Source organism: Sinocyclocheilus anshuiensis, unplaced genomic scaffold (assembly GCF_001515605.1).
Source record: "Sinocyclocheilus anshuiensis isolate Anshui unplaced genomic scaffold, SAMN03320099.WGS_v1.1 scaffold700, whole genome shotgun sequence".
Classification (NCBI taxonomy): domain Eukaryota; kingdom Metazoa; phylum Chordata; class Actinopteri; order Cypriniformes; family Cyprinidae; genus Sinocyclocheilus; species Sinocyclocheilus anshuiensis.
This window is the reverse complement of record NW_015555756.1, coordinates 278,490-299,422: the sequence shown is the minus strand read 5'-3', so window position 1 is coordinate 299,422 and position 20,933 is coordinate 278,490. Positions and strand designations below refer to the sequence as shown.

General features: G+C 37.4%; 3 protein-coding genes across 4 annotated transcripts in view; 1 reads left to right on the top strand and 2 right to left on the bottom strand.

Annotated features, from left to right (window-relative positions):
- LOC107673817 (phosphatidylinositol-binding clathrin assembly protein) overlaps positions 1-13,139 on the bottom strand; it is a 20,194-nt gene extending 7,055 nt beyond the window's left edge. Inside the window, exons 1-9 of one of the 2 annotated variants that reach the window (XM_016467613.1) lie at positions 12,398-13,139; positions 7,885-8,027; positions 7,584-7,659; positions 7,363-7,465; positions 7,109-7,202; positions 5,016-5,127; positions 4,720-4,826; positions 3,639-3,680; positions 1,078-1,163 (exon numbers count right to left, since the gene is read on the bottom strand). In XM_016467613.1, coding sequence (XP_016323099.1) covers positions 1,078-1,163; positions 3,639-3,680; positions 4,720-4,826; positions 5,016-5,127; positions 7,109-7,202; positions 7,363-7,465; positions 7,584-7,659; positions 7,885-8,027; positions 12,398-12,527 — 893 coding nt within the window. In that variant the 5' untranslated portion in view covers positions 12,528-13,139. The remainder of the gene's footprint in view (positions 1-1,077; positions 1,164-3,638; positions 3,681-4,719; positions 4,827-5,015; positions 5,128-7,108; positions 7,203-7,362; positions 7,466-7,583; positions 7,660-7,884; positions 8,028-12,397) is intronic. The other variant, XM_016467615.1, reaches the window with a different exon arrangement.
- A 618-nt stretch (positions 13,140-13,757) lies between these two features.
- rab38c (RAB38c, member of RAS oncogene family) lies at positions 13,758-16,328 on the bottom strand. The gene is made up of 3 exons (XM_016467616.1): positions 16,067-16,328; positions 15,303-15,583; positions 13,758-14,057 (listed from the first exon to the last, which is right to left on the bottom strand). Exons 1-3 carry the CDS (start codon positions 16,257-16,259, stop codon positions 13,890-13,892), a joined length of 642 nt encoding a protein of 213 aa, XP_016323102.1. The 5' UTR covers positions 16,260-16,328; the 3' UTR covers positions 13,758-13,889.
- Positions 16,329-17,930: 1,602 nt separating this feature from the next.
- The window catches only part of LOC107673796 (ras-related protein Rab-39B-like), a 3,933-nt gene continuing 930 nt past the window's right edge, over positions 17,931-20,933 (top strand). The window contains exons 1-3 of the mRNA XM_016467581.1: positions 17,931-18,258; positions 18,937-19,163; positions 20,573-20,931. Of these exons, the coding sequence (XP_016323067.1) occupies positions 18,949-19,163; positions 20,573-20,931 (574 nt within the window). The 5' untranslated portion in view covers positions 17,931-18,258; positions 18,937-18,948. The remainder of the gene's footprint in view (positions 18,259-18,936; positions 19,164-20,572; positions 20,932-20,933) is intronic.

Sequence of the window (20,933 nt, the reverse complement as noted above, 5' to 3'; positions counted from 1 at the left end):
AGTGTTACAAGCTCTTGGTGCATAAAGAAGATCTGTAAAGTTGCAAAGACTAAAGTCTCAAACCCAAAGAGATATTCTTTATAAAAGTTAAGACTGGCCCACGCCCTCCTAAAATGCCTCGTTTAAACACGACCCCACATGTCTACGTCACGATGTGGAAAGATTTGCATAATGCCACCCAAATGTTCACACAAAGAAAGAAGGCGCAACTTTATTGTTGCTGCCACCGCCGCCGCCATGTTGTGAAGACGCTGTGTGTTTCGTTGCGAAAGCCAAGACTTTTTTTGGCATTCCAAAAGAGGACACGATTAGAAATCAGTGGTTAAGTTGTATTTACAACACTATTCCAGAACAGTTCAACCCAAATATTCAGATGTGTGCAGCGCATTTTATGGAGGACTGTTTCCTGATCCTGGAAGAGTAGACTACAATGCCGGCGCTGTAAGTCACCCCACTGGATGCAACAAATGCCTCGTTTATAATAGGTTTTATTGTTATTGTCTCGTCGCGCCGGGACACTGCATCACAGTATGGTAAGGAGTGTAACATTTCTGTCACACGCTTGAGGTATTCGGCCAATCACAACGCACTGGATAGCTGGCCAATCACAGCACACCTCGCTTTTCAGACCGATGAGCTTTGTAAAAATCGACGCATTTCAGAAAAGCGGGGCATAGAGGAGAAACAATAATGTACAGTATGTGGAAAATAATGTGTTTTTTTAACTTTAAACTGCATAAACACATTTCATTACACCAAATACACAAAATAATGTTCTTTTTAGCAACATCATATGACCCCTTTAAAATAATGTTGTGGGAAAAAAGGGACCTTGGAGTCAAAAAGTTTGAGAAACACTGATCTCGAGCGATTAAATCAAAATGATGGTTGAAAACTTTTTTTAATGTGTGAAATCATTATGAATACAAAGAGTACCAAGAACTTGGAAAAAGAAATTCCAAGAACTTGGCAGATGTTTCTAAACTAGATTATTATAATTTTTTATCCTATTCATCAGGCTTGACATTTGTATTTGTCATTGACCTGCATCTAGAATTCCAGTATAATTTCAAGTACCTGCTGACGGTAGAGGCCTCTTTAATTTTCCTGCCCTCCAGAGAAGCCAGATGTTGTTCCAGAGCTTCTAAGAGACTGCTGGGAGCCTGGTGGTGAGGTCGAAAAGGGATGAGGCAACACAGGTTTTAGGCAACACAACAAAATGGTTAAAAGCAGCAGCAGCAAATGACACACATACATACCCAAACACACAAACATTTGCACTTCTCTCTATGAATCATAAAATCAGAAATTGATGCAAAAACTACATATATTTATATTCTATCATTTTTATTCTCTCTCACACACTCATACCTTCACACACACAAAGGCTGCGTAACTAAGAGAACCTAATAGTGGTCATGAGATTCTGAAAACAAAGGGGAAACACAACAGAAGTAATTCAAGTGGAAACGACTTAAGCTTAAAAGCTACGCATGCAAAACAATATTTGTTTCCCATGCAAGTTCTCCGACAGGCCGTTTAAGACTTGTGAGGTCAACTGAGATCACTCGATAAGAATTAAAACCATGAAAAACAGAAAGCAGACTGACCTACAAGGGGGGTTTTCTAATCATGCACAGGATATACAGTAAATGCACATACTGCACAGGTATCAAAAGCCACAGCAGAACCTGCTAATCTTTGGATTCCACTTGGATTTCTTGGAAATAAATCAGGAGTAAAACCTGATTGTAATGTCTGCATCGCCATTTTGATGGATTCCCAAAACACTTGGAAGCCAAAGCAGGTTAACCAAGAAAGGCAAACATTGAGTGAGCCCACGCCGCCAGTACTTTATGCACGTATTGCACTTTCATCCAAAAGGAGCAACGTCAATTGAATCGAAATGCCGGCCGAAAGGATTCGGCACATGGGCACTTGCGTCCGCTCTTACACAACGTTTGCCTTTGGGCCACGAGCTGTGTCCGGTGCGCATGCCAATTCAGAGGAGGAAATTTCATGAATAACAAAAGAGCAGATTTCTCAGACGTGTCATTTTAAGGAAAACAATAGAGGGAGCATTCTACTGAGAAATCTGAAACATATGCAACGAAACAACACACTATTAAAGGAGAGATAAACAAGGAAGAGAAGTTAAGACAAGGGTACTACAGGAGCAGGAGTATACAAAAGGCCGTGATGAATATCTAGCTTACAGACAAGAAAAGGCACTTAAATAGGACTCATGAAATAAGCCTAATCAATGGTGCTAATGATAGAGTACTCGAGAATAGAACGCAGGCCTTCTGAATACTGCTTCAGCTTAAGAAAACAAGGCACTCCTTCCAATAAAATGTTTTGTTGAAGTACCACTCTGTAGTGTGCCAGCCCAACACCTTCAGGAGTCCCTGTCCAATGTAAATGAAAATGTCAAATATGCCAAATGGTGGCAAACTGAAGGGGGACGTATGTCAATGCCCGGCACCCTGGCAGAATTGTCGAGATATGCTGGAAAAGCAGGTCTATATTTGGCAGTGCTGCTGACTATATTAACTTCATGAGGTGCCAGGCAGAATTTAGTCCCCAGCTCCAGTTTTAAGGCATTCTTTTAGTTTAGTGCACATTCACTGGTCTTCCCAAGAAGCTATCCAAGCAGAATACCCTACCAGTACAGAGATATATGGCAAAGGTGAGTGCGTACAGGTTAGGAGAGCTCTTTATTTATCGAAGCTGTGGCCACAACGTCAGACTGGCCACGTACAGCGTGGTGGTGATCCTCGCACACGCACCATTTAGCCATATATCAATCGGTGTAAAACCGCCTTTTCGCTGTCTCCGACAAACGACCGACCAGAAGTCGCTCCTTTCCAATAGAGAATCGCAAATTTGGAAATTTGTGGACTGAACTTGAGCTTCGGTTGAGTTGAAATATTTCAACTTCTGTGACCAGACCACATGTGACAGATGTTGTGTATTCCAATCTATGAACCATGAGTGCGACGTTTCGCCATATTTTTTAAATCTTAAATAAACACCCTTGCAGAATTGGCGGCAATAATAAAGTCCAAAATAGTCATCTAATAATGATTAAAACAACTATTTACACTCGTAATATATATTTTTCTCCAACTGCCATTTGTGAATAAATATTAATTCATTCATTATTCTTGGTGTGTACACGGAGGGTAAATGCAGTCGTATGCGAGTGTCGGAGACGGCGAAGATGCGGCTTTCGAATTACAAGCAAATTTCTCATGGGTATATGCCAGTAAGAAATAGTGGCTCGAGGGGCAAGCACTAAGCTTTAATGAGACCTTAATTGACTTTTCATTGCTAATCAAATGTGGGTATAATCAAGGCAACGGCTATCAGAGATAGCACCTGTAAAAATTCACATAGACTAGCTTTGGTACCCATTTACCTCTGGCGACAACAGAAAATGCAAAACAGCACATCTGATTCCTTGGGAGTGCGCGGGTATGGAGTAAGTTTCTTGAAGCCCCTATCCTAAAAGTCTGATAGATGAGGGGGAAATCAAAAGAAATCAGGGCTGGGGATGATGGTCTATGGGGTGAGACGTGAATGAGAGATCAGGGTGAAGCCACATGAGAGAAACTGAGATGAAATGCACCACTAACCTGTGAGAGATCTGGGATGTCAACCTGATCAATTCCAACTTGCTGTGACACAAAAGAAAAGGAAGGGAGGGAGAACGGAAAACAAAACGTGAAACCAAACGGTAAAAAGAGGAAAAACCAAGGCACGTGGAGAAGGGAGAAAGAAGAATTAAGAAAAAGAGCCATTACTCCATGCAGTGTATGAAAACCAAAAACGAAAGCATGGACGACTGGATAGATGGATGGACACACACAGACATTGAGGTTGTGGCGGAGATGGTGAGTGAGAAGACACTTGTAGGTCAATGGTGAGATATTTACATGACTAGGTGAGAAACATCCAAAAGAAACACACAACTAATGTTGACTTTGGAAAAAAGACAAGAAAAACAAATGGCATACACACATTGTTATACAAAGAAAGAAATGTGCTCTTAAAGTCAACTTTAGTCAGTTTTTGGATAGCACTTCACCCTTTTCCTGAAGTTATATTATTCAGCCAGAAAGCAAAAAAGAAAAGGAGAAAACCCAAAGAGAGAAGAGAAGAAACCAAACAAAAAACTCAAGAAGGATGTGCTTAGCATTTTCCCCCAATATATGCCTCCATACACATCAAAATAATGTGCTTTACAGACAAAAGTAAACAGCTAAATTCCAACCATCGCACTGGCACAGTTGTCAAAAATATCATGTCCTTTATCAAGGTGCCTGGTGTTCATTCATCTATACAGAATCAAAGCTTTATCTTTGCAGTGTGTCTTATCTTGTCATTAAAGCAATTATTCATCCAATAGATCCAAATTGACAACTGTGCCTGCATCCAAACTGCAAAACAAAGGTTCAACTCATCATTTGCACATTAAAGGACTGTCGTTGCAGTCGTGTCATAGCTCTGGTCTTGCTGTTGTTGAGAGGGACAGATAGATAGAGAGACTTTCTGCTAAGGCATGCAGTGCAGGCACCAGAACAGGCAGCATGAGGGGGGGGGGGCCTCTGATACAGGTTCTTGGACCAAAAGGCAAGAGGGACACTTAGCAAAAAAGGGCCTGAACAAGATGAGCCCAACCATCCCATGCATGGATCATATCTGGAGACGTTTTACCTCTGCCACCTTGAGAAACTCTGAGAGCTTGGTCATCCTGATAAGAAACCTCTTGTATATTTCCAGCGCCTCTTTGCATTGATTCTTCTTCATATTAAAATATTTCTCTTTGAAGTGAAGAAAAAAGCAAGTTAACATTTCTCTTTGAAGTACAAAAGATATTTCTAAGACATATAATATATTCATATATAAAAGTTGCTGTGACCAACAACCTTTGCACCACACATTCATATGCGTACTCAAACTACTGAATTACTGAAATTACATGGATCTTTGCTCTGAGGTGAATGCATTACCTAGCAGATTAATGACACCCTCATTGTAAGCAGCAAAGATGCGGATAGAGTCCTTGAAGAGCAGCGTGAAGGCACAATTGATCACCCCATTGGTCAGTTCATTAGAGCTGGCCTACAGGGAAGCACAAAGTCACAAACTTTGTCAAAACATTTAAATACTGGATTGCTGTATTTCTGCATTCCTACTAGGCATCTATAAATCATCAAGCAATATCAAGCTTCCAAACTTCTCCTAAGAAGTTCTCTGAAGCGCCATAGAGGGGTAAGTTGTTACAAGTGTTGTATCTCAATAACAGTATGGTTAAGTGAAAGGTTCAACTATGTTTTCAAGAAGATTTTTCATAAACGTCAGGTAGGGGAAGAATGAAAGTTTTGGTTTTGTGTGTTTTACATTTTATAATTTACATTATTTTTATTTCTTTAATTCAAAATAACTTTATTATTATTTTTATTATTATTATATTATTATATCCTTAATATCCATATCAAATATTTTATTCCTATATCATATGTTATATTTTTGCTGTAGTTTTATAAATATAAAACTATAAATACAATTGATATGCATTATCTATACTACATATTTACATAAGTATTGAACACATCATCATTTTTCTCAGTAAATATATTTCTAAAGGTGCTGTTGACATGAAATTTTCACCAGATGTCGGTAACAATCCAAGTAATCCATACATACAAAGAAAGCAAAACAAATAAGTTCAGAAATTAAGTTCTGTGTAATAAAGTAGAATGACCCAGGGATTTTGATAAATCACGGTCGCACCACCGGACATTTTTTTATTCATTCAATATGAATTTATGTGCACACAACATTCTTAATGTTTGAACAATTGCAATTGCAATTATTATTTTTGTATTTGTCGAAAATCGTCATTGATATGATATATGATATGATATATATATATGCCGCATTATACATATACCATTAATGTGTTATAATAATATAAAAAACTTCAATGAAGCAACTAATTTTTTCAACTCATCAACTCATTTTTGTTTACTTACTTGTGCTGTTTAACTTTTGTATAAATGCAATATCACATGAGTAGCCATGTAATATCTCTCTATCAGCATGGCTGTGATTTTCTACAGCCAAATCACACTCATGCTGATATAAAGCTGTGTGCACATTGTGGTGGCAGAAAAACACTGGTAACAAGTGGGAGTAAACTCCATGGAATAAGAGAATTTGAGAATAAGAGAAGAGATTGTGCCTTTTGATGTCAGAATTGGAATGCAAATCATTTTTATAGAATACTGTTGTCAAAGACGCCATTTGAAACTCAATGCAGACGTTTAAACGGACAGACTATGAATGAAACCTACTGTGATTACCCTATTTTAAAAGCATAAATTTGATTTAAACAATAGGTCTACATAATATTCACATTCGCAGTTCATATGGGACATATTTTATTTACAGTTACAGCATGAAATACTGTTTAAACCTACAACATTTTACATAACATTTACCTATTTTATCTCACAATTCTGACTTTTATTTCTCGCAAATGCAAGTTTATATCTCCTAGTTCAAACTTTATAACTCGATTTAACTCAACAACTGCGAGTTTGTCAATTCTGAGGAAAAAAGCCAGAAGTGTGGGATATAAACTCATGATTCTGAGCTCAGGGGAAAAGAGAAAATGACGAGTTTATTTTTCTTATCAGTATTGTGACATATAATCTCGGATTTGGAAGAAAAAAGTCAGAATTGCGAAATATTAACTCAAAATTACCTTTTTTATTCTTTATTCCATGGCTCCCATAGACCGCTACTTTAAAACTGACATTTTCTACCACCAGATAGGCTCCGCCCACAAAAACACTGAAATTGGTCTATACTTTGACAACATTCCCTTCTATTGGATCCACATGTGTTAAATAATGCACGATATTTCATTTAAAAAAAGAAAAGAAAAAATGACAGTCTGTGAAATGCAGTGTTGTGTAAAACTGCCGAGACGGAAGCGCAGATGTGAAATAATTATACCAATAAAAATCATTCATTTTATTTGTTTTATTCACACAAAATTTTGGCTTTGGAATCTGAGATATTTTATATCCTGTACCTCAAAGTCCAGAAGGGCGTCCAGCTGATTCTGAATGATAGGTAGAGTCTTCATCAGCTTTTCTATGCTCATACTGCGCATCACGCCATCCGTCCTGCGCAGAACATATTAATGGTGTGAGGTTATACATATTTGAAACTGACAGGTGTGACCACAACTGTACACCTTCAAAGGCTGCCGTTCTTTCTGCAGTAATGCTGCCATTTGTCTTATTTGGCTCATTAAGGAATATTTCCTCAGAGCAGACGCCTCACCCTCTCTTCATCTTGGTGAAATCAGCTGCGACGAGTCTGTAGGACAGAGCCCTCTCAGTCAGATACCTGCTGTAACGTCTAATGTAGATGGACATATCATAACCTAGAAGAGACGTTCAATGATACAGTGCTTTAGGCCACTTAAAGCTTCACATACAGCATAAATCTGATGAGAAGGTTCAAAAACAAAATTATTATGAAGTATTAACCATAAAACATACCTTGTAATGCGCCTTTATCTACGAAATTATTCAAGTTAAAGAGTGTGCTTCTTGATGCAAGGTACTGGATAAACCTCTGGATGATAAAAAGCAAGTTCAGGGTTATCGGTAGAGCAAACTGAGCAGAATAACAACAATAAAGATCTACTGAAAAACATAAAAACAAGAAATATTATGTTTCCCAGCTACCTGAAAATCTGACAGAATGGTCCTGGCAAGTACTTTTACATTGATTTTGTGACACACTACATTTCATTGCGAAACTGACAAGAACAACAAGAATTCAAGCAGCGACTCTTACCTCATTGCCGTACATCATGAGGTGGTGTGTAGTAATGAGAGCTTTAAAGACCACCACCCAGCTTTGATTTGCTGTCCTCTCAAACAATGTGTCAGCCAAGTGAGGTATATTCACGTTCAGCTCATTGGTGCAGTGCATTAGATCTGTGGACGGTGAGCAAAACAGAGCAGAAACAATGACTGTACATGATCCAGGACTATTGTATTGTGGTTGAAAAAGTCTGTGGACCTACTTATTAGTTCAGTAGGGTACAACAGGGCTAAAGGCCCACCTTAAGAAAAAATGTCCTATTCACTGCACCTAAAATGCATAATTGCAGAAAAAATATATACATATACCATTAATGTGTTATAATAATATAAAAAACTTAAATGAAGCAACTCATTTTTTCAACTCATCAACTCATTTTCGTTTACTGCACCTAAAATGCAGAATTGCAGAAAAAATATATACGTTTTATTGAACATTAATGGAGCTACATATTTTGTGTGAAAATAAATCATTCAAGTTGTTTATTTTGTTTAAAAATCTTATAAATGTATGAGGTGGCAAGAGGGGCCTTACCCCACACACGGGGTAAAAGGCCCACCAGCAGGGGGAAAAAGGCACACGGTATTGATACAAATACATGTTTTTTTTAAATAATGTCTAAGTTAATACTTGTTAAAAACAATCACTTTAGCAAAGTTTGTACTATTTTCTGCTTATTTTGAAAAATAAAAGAATTAATTTTTGTTCAATAAATATACTGTCATTAAAATATGTTAATATCAAAAATACATTTTAAAATACAGAAACAAAATAATTGTAATAAGTAAAGATTCTGAAAGTATTGAAGGAGATCCAATAATAATTGTTTTAAACGCAAATACTTCTGTACTTTTACTTAAGTAAAAATCTGTCTTTACAACTTTCACTTGTATTGGACTGACTTTAAAAAGATTGAGTGTTTACTATTGCCCTCTTGCTTTATTGTCACACTATTTTCCTGTTTTAATACTGTAAAACTGCTTTGACACAATCTGTATTGTATAAAGTGCTATATAAATAAAGGTTACTTGGAGTAATATTTGACCAGCAGTATCTGTACTTTCACTGAAGTAATGGAGTTGTGTACTTTGTCCACCTCTGCCTTTGACTTCACTTCCTTTTTTTCTAAGCATTTTCACAACCCTCCTCCTCCCTTCTAAATGTTCTCCTAGTGCTTTGGATGTCTTAAAAAGCTAAATTGTTCTTTAGAAGTCAAACAGAGGGGTAATTCAGACATCCCTGTGATAAACGCCTCACATTAGCAGAATCATTAGTTCTAGCATGTGTACGGCTGAGATCAGCCTCGCTCTCTAGACTAGGACTACTTAATGCACTAAACCAGCATCTGTGTTTGGTGATGATCAGATTACACTCATTCTGTTCAGGGGGAGACAACAAGGAATGTCCTGTGATGTAGAACCTACTCACTGGACCTGGTTTGAGAGGAGGCCCACCCATTAAAAACAGTCCCAGCCCTGTACATTTTAGTGTCATCCTAATTCTGAATCAATATGACATTTCACACTATTTAATTTAAAGTGTTAGTTCACCCAAAAATGAAAATTAGCCCATGAATTACTCACCACCCAGGCACCCTAGGTGTATATGACTTTCTTCTTCTTTCAGACGAATCCAGTCGCAGTTATATTAAAAATTGTCTTTGTTCACCAACCCCCCGCACCAAACCCCCAAAGGCGCCTTTTACCCCGAGGCGCATTTAGCCTCGTTGTACCCTACTGTTCAAAAGTCTGGGGTCAGAAGGATTTTTTAAAGAAATTAATACTTTTATTCAACAAGGATTGCATTAGAGGGATAGTTCACCCAAAAAATGAAAACACACCCTGAAGTTGTTACAAACCTGTATGAGTTTCATTCTTCTGTGGAACACAAAAAAAGATATTTTGAAGAATGTGAGTAAACACTTGATGGTAGCCACTGACTTCCATAATATGGAAAAAATACATAAACTCTTTGGTTATTAACATTCTTCAGAATATCTTCTTATGTGTTCAACAGAAAAAAAATAAACTCATACAGGTTTGAAACAATTTGAGGCTGAGTAAATGATGACAGAATTTTTATTTTGGGTGAACTATCCCTTTAAATTTATCAAAAGTGGCAGTAAAGACATTTACAAAGTAATCGATCTGAATTCTTCGGAATCTTGAAAATCTTGAAAGAATCCTGAAAAATGGATCACATTTCCATAAAAATATTACACAGCACAACTGTTTTCAACAAAATAATAATAATTCATAATAATAAGAAATGTTTCTTGAGCACCAAATCAGCACATTGAATTCTGAAGGATCATGTGACACTGAAGACTGGAGCAATGGGTGCTAAAAATTCAGCTTTGCCATCACAGGAATCAATTACATTTTAAAATGCATTAAAACAGAAACCTGCTCTTTTAAATTGTAATAATATTTCACCATATTACTGTTGCACTGAATTTTTAATCAAATAAATGCAGCCTCTGTAAGAATACAAGACTTCTTTCAAATAATTACAGACCCCAAAATTTTGAACAGTATATTTGTTAAAAGAAAAATACAGTTTTTATGCATTTGAAAAATTACATGGCCAACGAACAGGTTATAATGAACAAGGTTAGCTATTTCAGCTACACCCATCACTAACAGCATAAAATCAAGAACATAGTCGTCCAATTTACTTAAACGTTTTAGTAGAAATGAGTGTACCAAAACCCCTTCGGGGGTCAATAAATGAGAAGTCCATAAAGAAATGATTTATGAGTGAGTTTATGAATAGCCTGCACAAAGCCCAGACCTGAACACATTTCGAATGAATCGGAAAGCTGACTACCAGCCAGAGATGCGCTTCTGTGTGAATAGGAATGCATCCCTGCATCCATGTTCCAACATCTAGGAAAGCCTTCCCAGGAGAATGGGAGCGGTTAGGAAGGACTAACTGATAATTCCAATGGTTTTGAAATCAAATGTCCAATAATCAGGTTGTTTTGTTCAGGTGTCCACATTCTTTCAGTCGCATAGTTGGTATAAAACTGTATAGTTAATCTAGATGTCGTTCCATAGCTTTGTACACATTGGCCAGCAAATCATTCAAACAACATTCTATGCATACTCACAATATTTATCTGTTGTCTACATCAATGGTTCATAATTATATACGGTGAACTGCCAGAAATGTGATGTTTCACTGTAATAGAACAATCCATACTGATGCTGGTCTGCTATCTAACATGACATTGCTTGAATAGCGGTTACTCAAAAGTTACACTTGATTTCTCTCTAACTAACTGATAATAGAACCTGTGTCAGTGAATGCTAGCACATATTCAGAGACCACCTGCTACCTTTATTACTTTGAATGAGCCTGGCAGTTTATTAGATCTGCAGGCTGCTTTCTTTATGTCTCCCACAGGACATCTGCTCTGGACTCATTAACCGACAGCTTAATTGATAACCCGCTTCATTAATCAGCTACGCTTAGTTATTATTAGTGAATTGAAGAAAAACTAATCTTGACATGTAAAGGAAGGTGCACCTTCAAGTCGTGTGTTAGGTGTCCATTCTGACTCATACAAAGGTGGGATTAAAAAAAAAACTCGAACTGCAAATACAAATATCGGTCATAGCGATCACCTTGCCAAGATAGTGATGATATTCCGATTTCAGAATCAAAACTTTCACCGTTATTGTGACTCGTATCAGTAAACAGGATTTTTTACATAAATATCTACACTATGCTTCTTGCAAATAAAAAACAAATGACTCATTTAACAAATGCAATGCAGCATATAATAAACCAGATTAAGGTTAAGGTGATCCAATATTAAACACCTAAACTACAAACACCACTGCATTATACTGCTGTCACCTTCAATGACTCAGACTAGGAAAGCAAACTGTGCAAGTCAACAATGGAGAAATACAAACAGCAACACCAACATTGAAAACAGGAATTAAGATACAAATCACGAGCAATCTGATCCTTGCATTGTGTACGCAAGCTATGCGTAGTGTGCATCATGCTATGCCCTTGACATTGTATGTTTCCTATAGGATTGAATCATTAGCACGTTGTCTACATAGGAATCATCTGCATAATTATTTAATAAACATCTAGTTGTGGTATCTCCGATGTGGCATGCATAGAATCAAAATGATTCGAATGCATTTCGAATTAAATAACGTTATGTGAAATGGTTGAGGTCCCTGTCGTATGCAAATTGGTCAGTGTGTCAATCACGCATTTCTAATTTGCATTACGTCCGTACGGGACGGTGAACGTGCCACGGTGACCTTCAGTTAATTGATGAAATTAACTCTATAATGGCTGTCCAGAAATCATCATTTACTGTAATCATTTGAATGTCCTCGATTAGGTTGTAAATAGCAGCAAATGAGCGGCCGGCAAAGAGTGAATGTATGACAGCCGAAGCACAGTGCAAAACACAACGGGTGACATTTCGCAGCGTTTTTCTGCTTTAACCTACAATCAAGGTGCTTCTTCTTGGGCGCGCTGGCTTCGTGCGTCGTGGCCTTGCACACGGCTTTGCTGATGGCAGATCCGGTCATGCTGTGCTGAGCCGCGGCGATCCGGTCCGTGATGGACTGTCCCGACATATTACGATTTTCAATAAATCGTCTCTCAAACAGATCTATTCGCTGCAGGGGTGTGTGGGAGCCCGCTCCGTGGGCTTAGTCGGTCTTGCGGAGAGCGCTACCCTGATACGAACCGGACACGGGCGAGGATGCTCTGACATTCAGATAACGGCAATCACCGCGCGCTGAAACGATGACAATATAATGACCGATCGTTATTTAAATATGCCTACCAGTTAAGCACGCGCAAAAAGGACACTATGTTACTCGCTAGCCTCCGGTGTTGCCGGTTAACCATGTAATTGCTGTTTGAACGAAGCTAACTACGATCTCGGCGAACGAAAATGAAAATCGGAGCGTGCTCGACGTCTAGCCGCGGAAAATCTCGCCCTGCTTCATTGCATGCGCGGAGTCGGTGCATCACGGAATTTGATACCAAGCATCATTTTCCAAATTCCTTCAGCGGCCTTACGCGCGTTATATAAATGCATGCGCTTCTGAGAATACGAAATATTATGTGGATATTATCCCAGTCGAACAGTTGCAGCAGTGGTCCTAAATGTGAAAATTCAGCATCTCGTTTGATGAAGCAATTCCAATTTCCTATAGTTAACAGTCGGACGCTCCGCGCAAAATGGCAGTATGAGAATCAGGTGACTGGAGAGGGGGGCGATTGGCCTGTGTCAGAATATCTGGGGTGGGCACCTTAAGGTGGAATTTCCGCACTGCTTTAAACCCCCTCTGTACATACATAAAAATGCATCAGACGGCCATTTCAGAGTCTTTAATGGTGCGTCTTGCCTCTTTTCATTGCACAACCCTGAATTGCGCAGGGCTACAATATCATATTCAAGAGCTTACATGAGGGAAAATACTGTATGCTTTATTTGTTAATGCTAGAGGTTGCAGGATAACATTCCTAGATACTGTAGCTGTGCAAGTATTAAGGCATTTTGTGTGCACAACATCATAGTTTTTTAATCTTATATAGGCTAACTGAATAAGAGGTCACTTTTAATAAATATTACATGCTCAAAGAGTCCGCACACAAAACAGCAAGAAATGCATAATTGACCTGGACTTGTGTCATAAAATACTTGGTACTTGGCTAAAATAGCAGAGCATTCACCTGTAAACAGAACACTGATGAGTGAAATCCTTGAAACTTGAAGTGTCACCAACACAGTGTATCTAATGATGTGAGATTTCACGCTACATATAATCAGCACAATCCTTCTTCACAGTCCCCGCCATTTTGTTGCATTTCTTGTGTCTTGAAGATGAATCTCATTGTTTTGGGATTACCATTAAATGGCTGAGTCCCCTTAAATCTATAACAAACTGCAACATATTTATTTTATATTTACTTTCATCCTCCTGTATTCAAAATTTGGAACACGCCGTGCATCTGGCTCGGACCCGTTCTTTTGTGTTGTTGTTGTACCCGGGGAGGGCCACCACATCTGGGTCTGTGTTGCTGGTGATGTTCTCTTCATGGGCTAAAATGTGATCCACCAGACATTTAGCTGCTGCCTCGATGTTTGTGTTCTCCTTCAGTGGGCGTAAAATCAAACACAAAGAATATGGGAGTCATTCAGACAATAAGGTCACAAAGCCCTATATTACAGCCACATACATCACTGTTGAAAAGTTTGGGGTTAGTAAGATTTCTGAATGTTTTTGAACATTAAACATCAAGAATATGAACATTGATGTCTCTTATGCTCACCAAGGTTACATTTATTTGATCAGAAATACAGTTTTTTATTTTAATACATTTAAAAATGTATTTTGTTCTTGTGATGGCACATCTGAATCATTACTCTAGTCTTCAGTGTCACGTGATCCTTCAGAAACTGTTCTAATATTCATCATTCTAATATTAATATTACAAATCATTCTAGAGGCTGATTTGTTGCTCAAGAAACATTTCTTATGAGTATCAATGCTGAAAACAGATGAGCTGGTTAATATTTTTGTGGAAACCATGATACATTTTTCAGGATTCTTTGATTAATAAAAAAACAACAAAAAAAACGTCATTTATTTTAAATATATTTTTTAGAAAGATTATGTCTTTACTGTCACTTTTGATTAATTTAACGCATTCTTGCTGAATAAAAGTATTAGATACCTTATAAAAAATGTTATTGACCCCAAACTTTTGAACACATGCACTTGTATATCATTTATGATCATTTTATCACACACATAATTCCCAATTGCATGTCAAATATTATTCTAATGCATACATAATTGGATTTGCCACTCATACTATAACATGCACATTTTTTTGCCCAGTCTGCATGTAAAGAAAGCACTGTCTCTACAGCTCAGATCATGTGACAATTACCCGAGGATGAATGCAACAGTTGTATGGCGTAACATTTAATGCAACTCTACCCCAGATTATGGTTCAAAATATATAGAGGCAGCTGTAAACTGCCTGGTGGAATTTTAAATTGTATTAAAAAGTTAAAAAGAAAGTATATAAAAAGAGCACAGTCATAAAGTGATAAAGGTGATCCAGAGTTAAAATGTTTCAGACAGTATGGTGTCATGTCATTTATTTGAGGATCCACTTTATACCCTTTCACACACAACTGTGTAACTCATTAAAGTGGGGCTGTAGATGGTAAACAATGGCCTTCCTGCTAATGAGCACAATGCATTCTTGCTGTATTTGTGTTAAATGCAAACATGCAAACAGCTACACAAACACATACACATACACAGATCCTGATTCTGTATCTCTACATCTACATCCTGCTCAGGGTCACAAAATAAACCCCTCACCTTTGCAGAGGTCTCAAACCAGCCCACAAATCCATTCTCTTTGCAGAATGTATCAAGCTTTGGAATCTGGGAACGCAGACCTTCACGTGACTGGTCAGACTTGTTGGCCAGAAGCACAGCTGGGACAGGTTTGCCGTTGCTGAGAGTGACCTTTAAGTCCAGGTCGTCTTTCCATTTCAGCACTGCGTCAAACGTGGAGGCTCTGGTCACGTCAAATACTATGAAGGCTCCCACGGCCTCCCGATAGTAAACCCGTGTCATGTTCCCATAGCGCTCCTGTCCTATGACGAACGTGGGATGGCAAATTGGAGGTTAAACATCACTCGGACATAAATAGCATCATGTTTTTAATGTTGTTCTTAATAATAAATCCTACTATAACACTGTGTTGATCTACACTGTGAGTGTTTGTGTGTGTGTGTGTGTGTGTGTTTTTGGACTTTACCTCAAACTCTCATGTGACTTTAGCACGAGTATGAGACCAGCTGAGATTAACACACAAGACACATTCCTTCACATTCACACAAGGAAACTCAGCAGGAGGAGATTTCAGAGAGGCAATAGCGTACTTACAATGATTTATCATATTATATGGACCACCAACACTATACAAATGTTGCCTAATATATCTTGTTACTTTAATCGCCTTTGGACTAGCACTAAATAATATGAATTCAGCATCTTGTAAAGTAAAATAAAACAAAGCCAGCGGGATATGTTTAACATATAGATTAAATATTAAACATTTTAATAGGAGAACGTACCTGCTATGTCCCATAACTGCAGCCGGACCACCGTCTGACTGTCCCAGTGAAGGACTTTAAGAGCAAAATCCACTCCAATGGTTGCGCGATAATGTTGAGAAAATATCTGATGAACGTATCGTTTGATTATCGACGTTTTTCCCACTCCGAGGTCTCCGATGACTAGAACTTTTAATAAATGTTCTTTCTGCATGACGACTTAAAAAAATAGCAAATACACACCCCGATCATAAACGCACTGACCTACTTTTTGTACAGTTTGTAGCACGAGTGCTCTTATGTTTCACAGCTTATTCATTGATCATTGTTGTAGGATTACAGTTTGTGAGAGGCACGCGCTCTTAAAATGTTTATATAATGCTCAAAGTTAGGTCAAACCGCTGTCATGTTACTTTGTGCTCGTCCTCCTTACTAGCTTTACCTTCCCATTAGCTCCACATGAGAAAGAAAACAAAGTGGACGTATTTAAAAAAATTAAAACATGAATAAAATGTATTTTAAAGTCTTTTCTTCAAAGAACACAAATGGTAAATGCCACAGATGATCTCTGCTTCTTCATCAAGTACAGAAGTGATGAATGATGGAACCCAAGAACGCCACGCCCATTAACACACGTTGCCTCATAGCCACGCCCCATCTGACTGATTGATTTGTTATAAGATAATGCTTGTTACATTTGTAACATTTGAGATAAAAAGATACCTAGATAACTTTGTGGGAACAGAAGTAATGATAATGTACTTTTATACGATATAAACATCTAATATAAGATCATTTAATATCATCAAAAGTGGAGTTTGCAGCACCTCTCAATGTACCCAATGCACAACTTGGGAGTGTTTACATTTGTCAGATTGGTCTAACAATAATATTTTGATTATATTTAATGTTATTTACACAAATAGAGATTTGTTAAAGTTCCTCTGAGTTTTGTGGCATTTAAAAATTATTTCAATTTTATTTAAATCTAAGAATCTTTGATTACGTTTAATTTGATTTATGTTATGATTTGCTTCATTTATTTGTTTCAGTGCGTGTTTCTTTAATTTATTGTGTTTGTGTTTAACAATTGTAATACGTAATGTCTATATAAATGTCTATATACAATTTTAAATTATGGTTTATGCATTTGTTCTGTAGGCTATTTAGTTTACTCTATTTGATGTTTAAATACAAAAATAATCATTTGAATTAAAATGCTCAAAATTAAGGCCAGTGATGAGAGCTGGCATATGTGACCCTGGAGCACAAAACCAGCCATAAGTCGCACTGGTATATTTGTAGCAATATCCAACAATACACTGTCTGGGTCAAAATTATTGATTTGTATTTTATGCCAAAAATCATTAGGATATTAAGTAAAGATCATTTTCCATGAAAATATGTTGTACATTTCCTACTGTAAATATATTATATATAAAAAAAATGTTTATTAGTAATATGCATTGCTAAGAACTTCATTTGGACAAGCTTAAAGGCGATTTTCTCAATATTTTGATTTTTTTTTGCACCCTCAGATTCCAGATATTCAAATAGGCCTAGTTGTATCTCGTCCAAATATTGTCCTATCCTAACAAAGCATACATAAATGAAAAGCTTGTTTATTCAGCTTTCAGATCTATAAAAATGGATTCTTATGACTGATTTTGTGGTCCAGGGTCACATATTCGTTATTTTGAAAAAGTCCATTTGAAAGTCACTAATGATAAGCATCAGTGGTCGGGTTCAACTGTAGCTGCCAGTATAAACATACAGTATACGGTATAACGCCTCCTGGAAGTGTTGAATGAGGGAGCCGCCAACAGTGCGTCGCTCTATCAGTTATTACGGTAATGGTACTGATGAGGGATGAGTCAGGCTATATGATGCTCATGATACTGCCATTTCATCAGCACATTTTCACAAACATCTCTTTATCCCTAATCACGAGATTGACAATATGAATTTACCAAGACTTTATGGGCATTCTGAAACTAACAGGTCTTAATGCAAACGCCCCAGTCGAGTATGTTAATTCGTTTGGTCAGTTAGTGCATATTCAAAGCGGAACTAGTTGCACATTTATCCTCAGAAACATTCGGGTGTGCTCGGATGCCTTGCCTGGGAACGCCACGGTATTATACGCTTTCTGACTGAAAGACAGCGAAGAATATGGGGCTTGCCATCCTCAGACACTGAGAAGCATTACCAAGGTAATAATTACACGAAATATACAATAATATGTGTTCATAGAGCGATTTCTTTACACAAGTGCGATGCTCGACTCATAGGCCTGCAAGCATCTACTATGCTTTAGCTAACTTAACTTTAGAAAATCGTAAATCGAGAGATGCTAAATTCATTATCGTTTGGATACTAAAGAGGTCGTGTTAAACAGTTTATGAAATCATATAAATTATATTACATTTTAACATAAAAATTCAGGTCTGATACAAGCTCTGAGATTCACATGGGCCTACTGAAAAAGGATTTTATTGACACATTTTTGTCAATTTGATCACAGTTATAACAATTTTCAACATCATTCCAATGTATAAATGTATAATTTGGACTGCCATACAAATTAAGGGTCTCGCATCATATATGGATTAAGGTAATTATACTAACACCTATTTGAATGATAGTCGTCCATTTAAAGAACGAGGCTCAGTTGATAGTCTATTCCAATTCTACATGATCTGATCCTTAAAAATGACTTTCATAATAATAATAATAATAATGTATTTGAGTTGAATAATAGCCTATACAAAAATGAAAATTCAAGGATAAGCAAATGTTTACATAACGTTTTTTTTAACTATTCAACTATTTACTCAGAAAACATTTATTACTGTGTAATCTAATAACAAAACACTGTTATTCGTTGACAGATCATATAAGATATGGAAGCTATATGGCTGTACCAGTTCCGGCTGATTGTCATTGGCGACTCGACGGTGGGGAAGTCTTGTTTGATCAGACGCTTCACAGAAGGACGTTTTGCACAGGTGTCTGATCCTACTGTCGGCGTAGACTTCTTCTCCCGTCTGGTAGAGATTGAACCAGGCAAACGCATCAAGCTTCAGATCTGGGATACGGCAGGCCAAGAAAGATTCAGGTACATCTAGTGGCATTTGATGACATTTACATGTAGCTATCACAGCTACACGCATTCTCTAACTGTATAGGAGATTTGTGGCTTTTAGTCTGTGATTGTTAGCTTTGAGGCTTTCTATATGCTAGCGTACACCTAAACGTTGGCAAAATTCATTTTTTGGCAGATAAATGCATTTCAAATGTATAGTCTTTCTCTTTCAGGAAAACAAGCCAAAACATTGATGCCTCATCCTGCACCAGACAGATTTTTTGACCAATCAAATGCTCTCTAAAATGAGGACATCCCTCCCCTGCTGCTACTTAAGCTAACTAAACACTATTGGCACACATTAACACAGCTGCTTAATGACTTCATCGTGCTTAAGAAGGAAGATACATTTATGATTTCGTTTTTTTATTTAAAAAACCCCAAATGTTGGAATGGCCTTACATGTTAGTTTTTAATAAGTAAGTTTCATTGATTTGATTTAAACATTTCCTTATAAGAGGACAATACATGCAATCTTAGACATTAAACACAAATAAAACATTTTAGTACATTGACAGAAGAAACATTACTGTGCACTTATTACACTAAAAAATTGGTGTAGAAACAGTTTTCACTCAGAAATTGCTAGTAAATTTCACAAATCATAACAAAGAAATGGTGAATAACACACTGAATTAAACATGAAATCAGTTTTAAAGTAGAATATCTTAAATAGTATTATCTTGTAAAATGCACTCCGATAATCTGTTTTTCTTCTTTCTGTTTAGAATTTACTCAGTTAAGTATTTTGTCTTAGTACCAAATCCATATGTAAGCTTATGCGTCTTATTACACATTATTGTAACTATATACACAAAGACTTTGACATTTTCCTCACATGCAATCTTGTTCCCAATCTGGATATTTTTAGACTTCAAACTTTCAATAGGCCTACTTTTCTTTATTTAAACCTAATTTTTCAATAGAGTTTCGTATTAGAAATTTTAGATCTAGATCTGGTCTCAGTGGAAGATTATAAAGATAAATTTAATAATAAATAATAAATTAAAAACATGCCAATGATAGAAGAAGTGTGTCATTGTACATATGAATTGCATTAAATAAATTAAAAGATGGGACAAAAAAAAATTAGCATCATAGTAGTCTCTACATCACATAGATTTCATAAACTATTTCAACCCGCTCACTAAATTCCTGGATTTCAGGCTGTGATAATTTTCTGCATATAGCTTTCTTATAGGCTATTAGCATAAATTCCCATCAAGTATTTACATGCTCGTTTAATGTAATTGAATACAAATTAAGTCATCCTTTTGAATATAAAATACCGCTCCTCCACAGCCGTTAATTTATATGATGTAACATGCAACATGTTCAACCACCTGTCTGATATCGTCTGCTCTTCTCTGTATGTGATCTAGATCTATCACAAGGGCTTATTATCGTAATTCAGTGGGTGGCCTTTTGCTTTTCGACATCACCAACCGCCGCTCTTTCCAGAATGTCCACGAGTGGCTGGAGGAAGCGTGCAGTCACGTGCAGCGGCACAGCATTGTCTTCATACTGGTGGGCCACAAGTGTGACCTGGAGCAGCAGCGGCAGGTGAGCCAGCAGGAGGCCGAGAAACTGGCAGCCGCTTACGGCATGCGCTACGTGGAGACCTCGGCCCGCGACGCCATAAACGTAGAGAGGGCCTTCACGGAGCTGACGCGCGATATCTACGACCTAGTCAAAAGTGGTGAGATCACCATCCAGGAGGGCTGGGAGGGTGTTAAGAGCGGT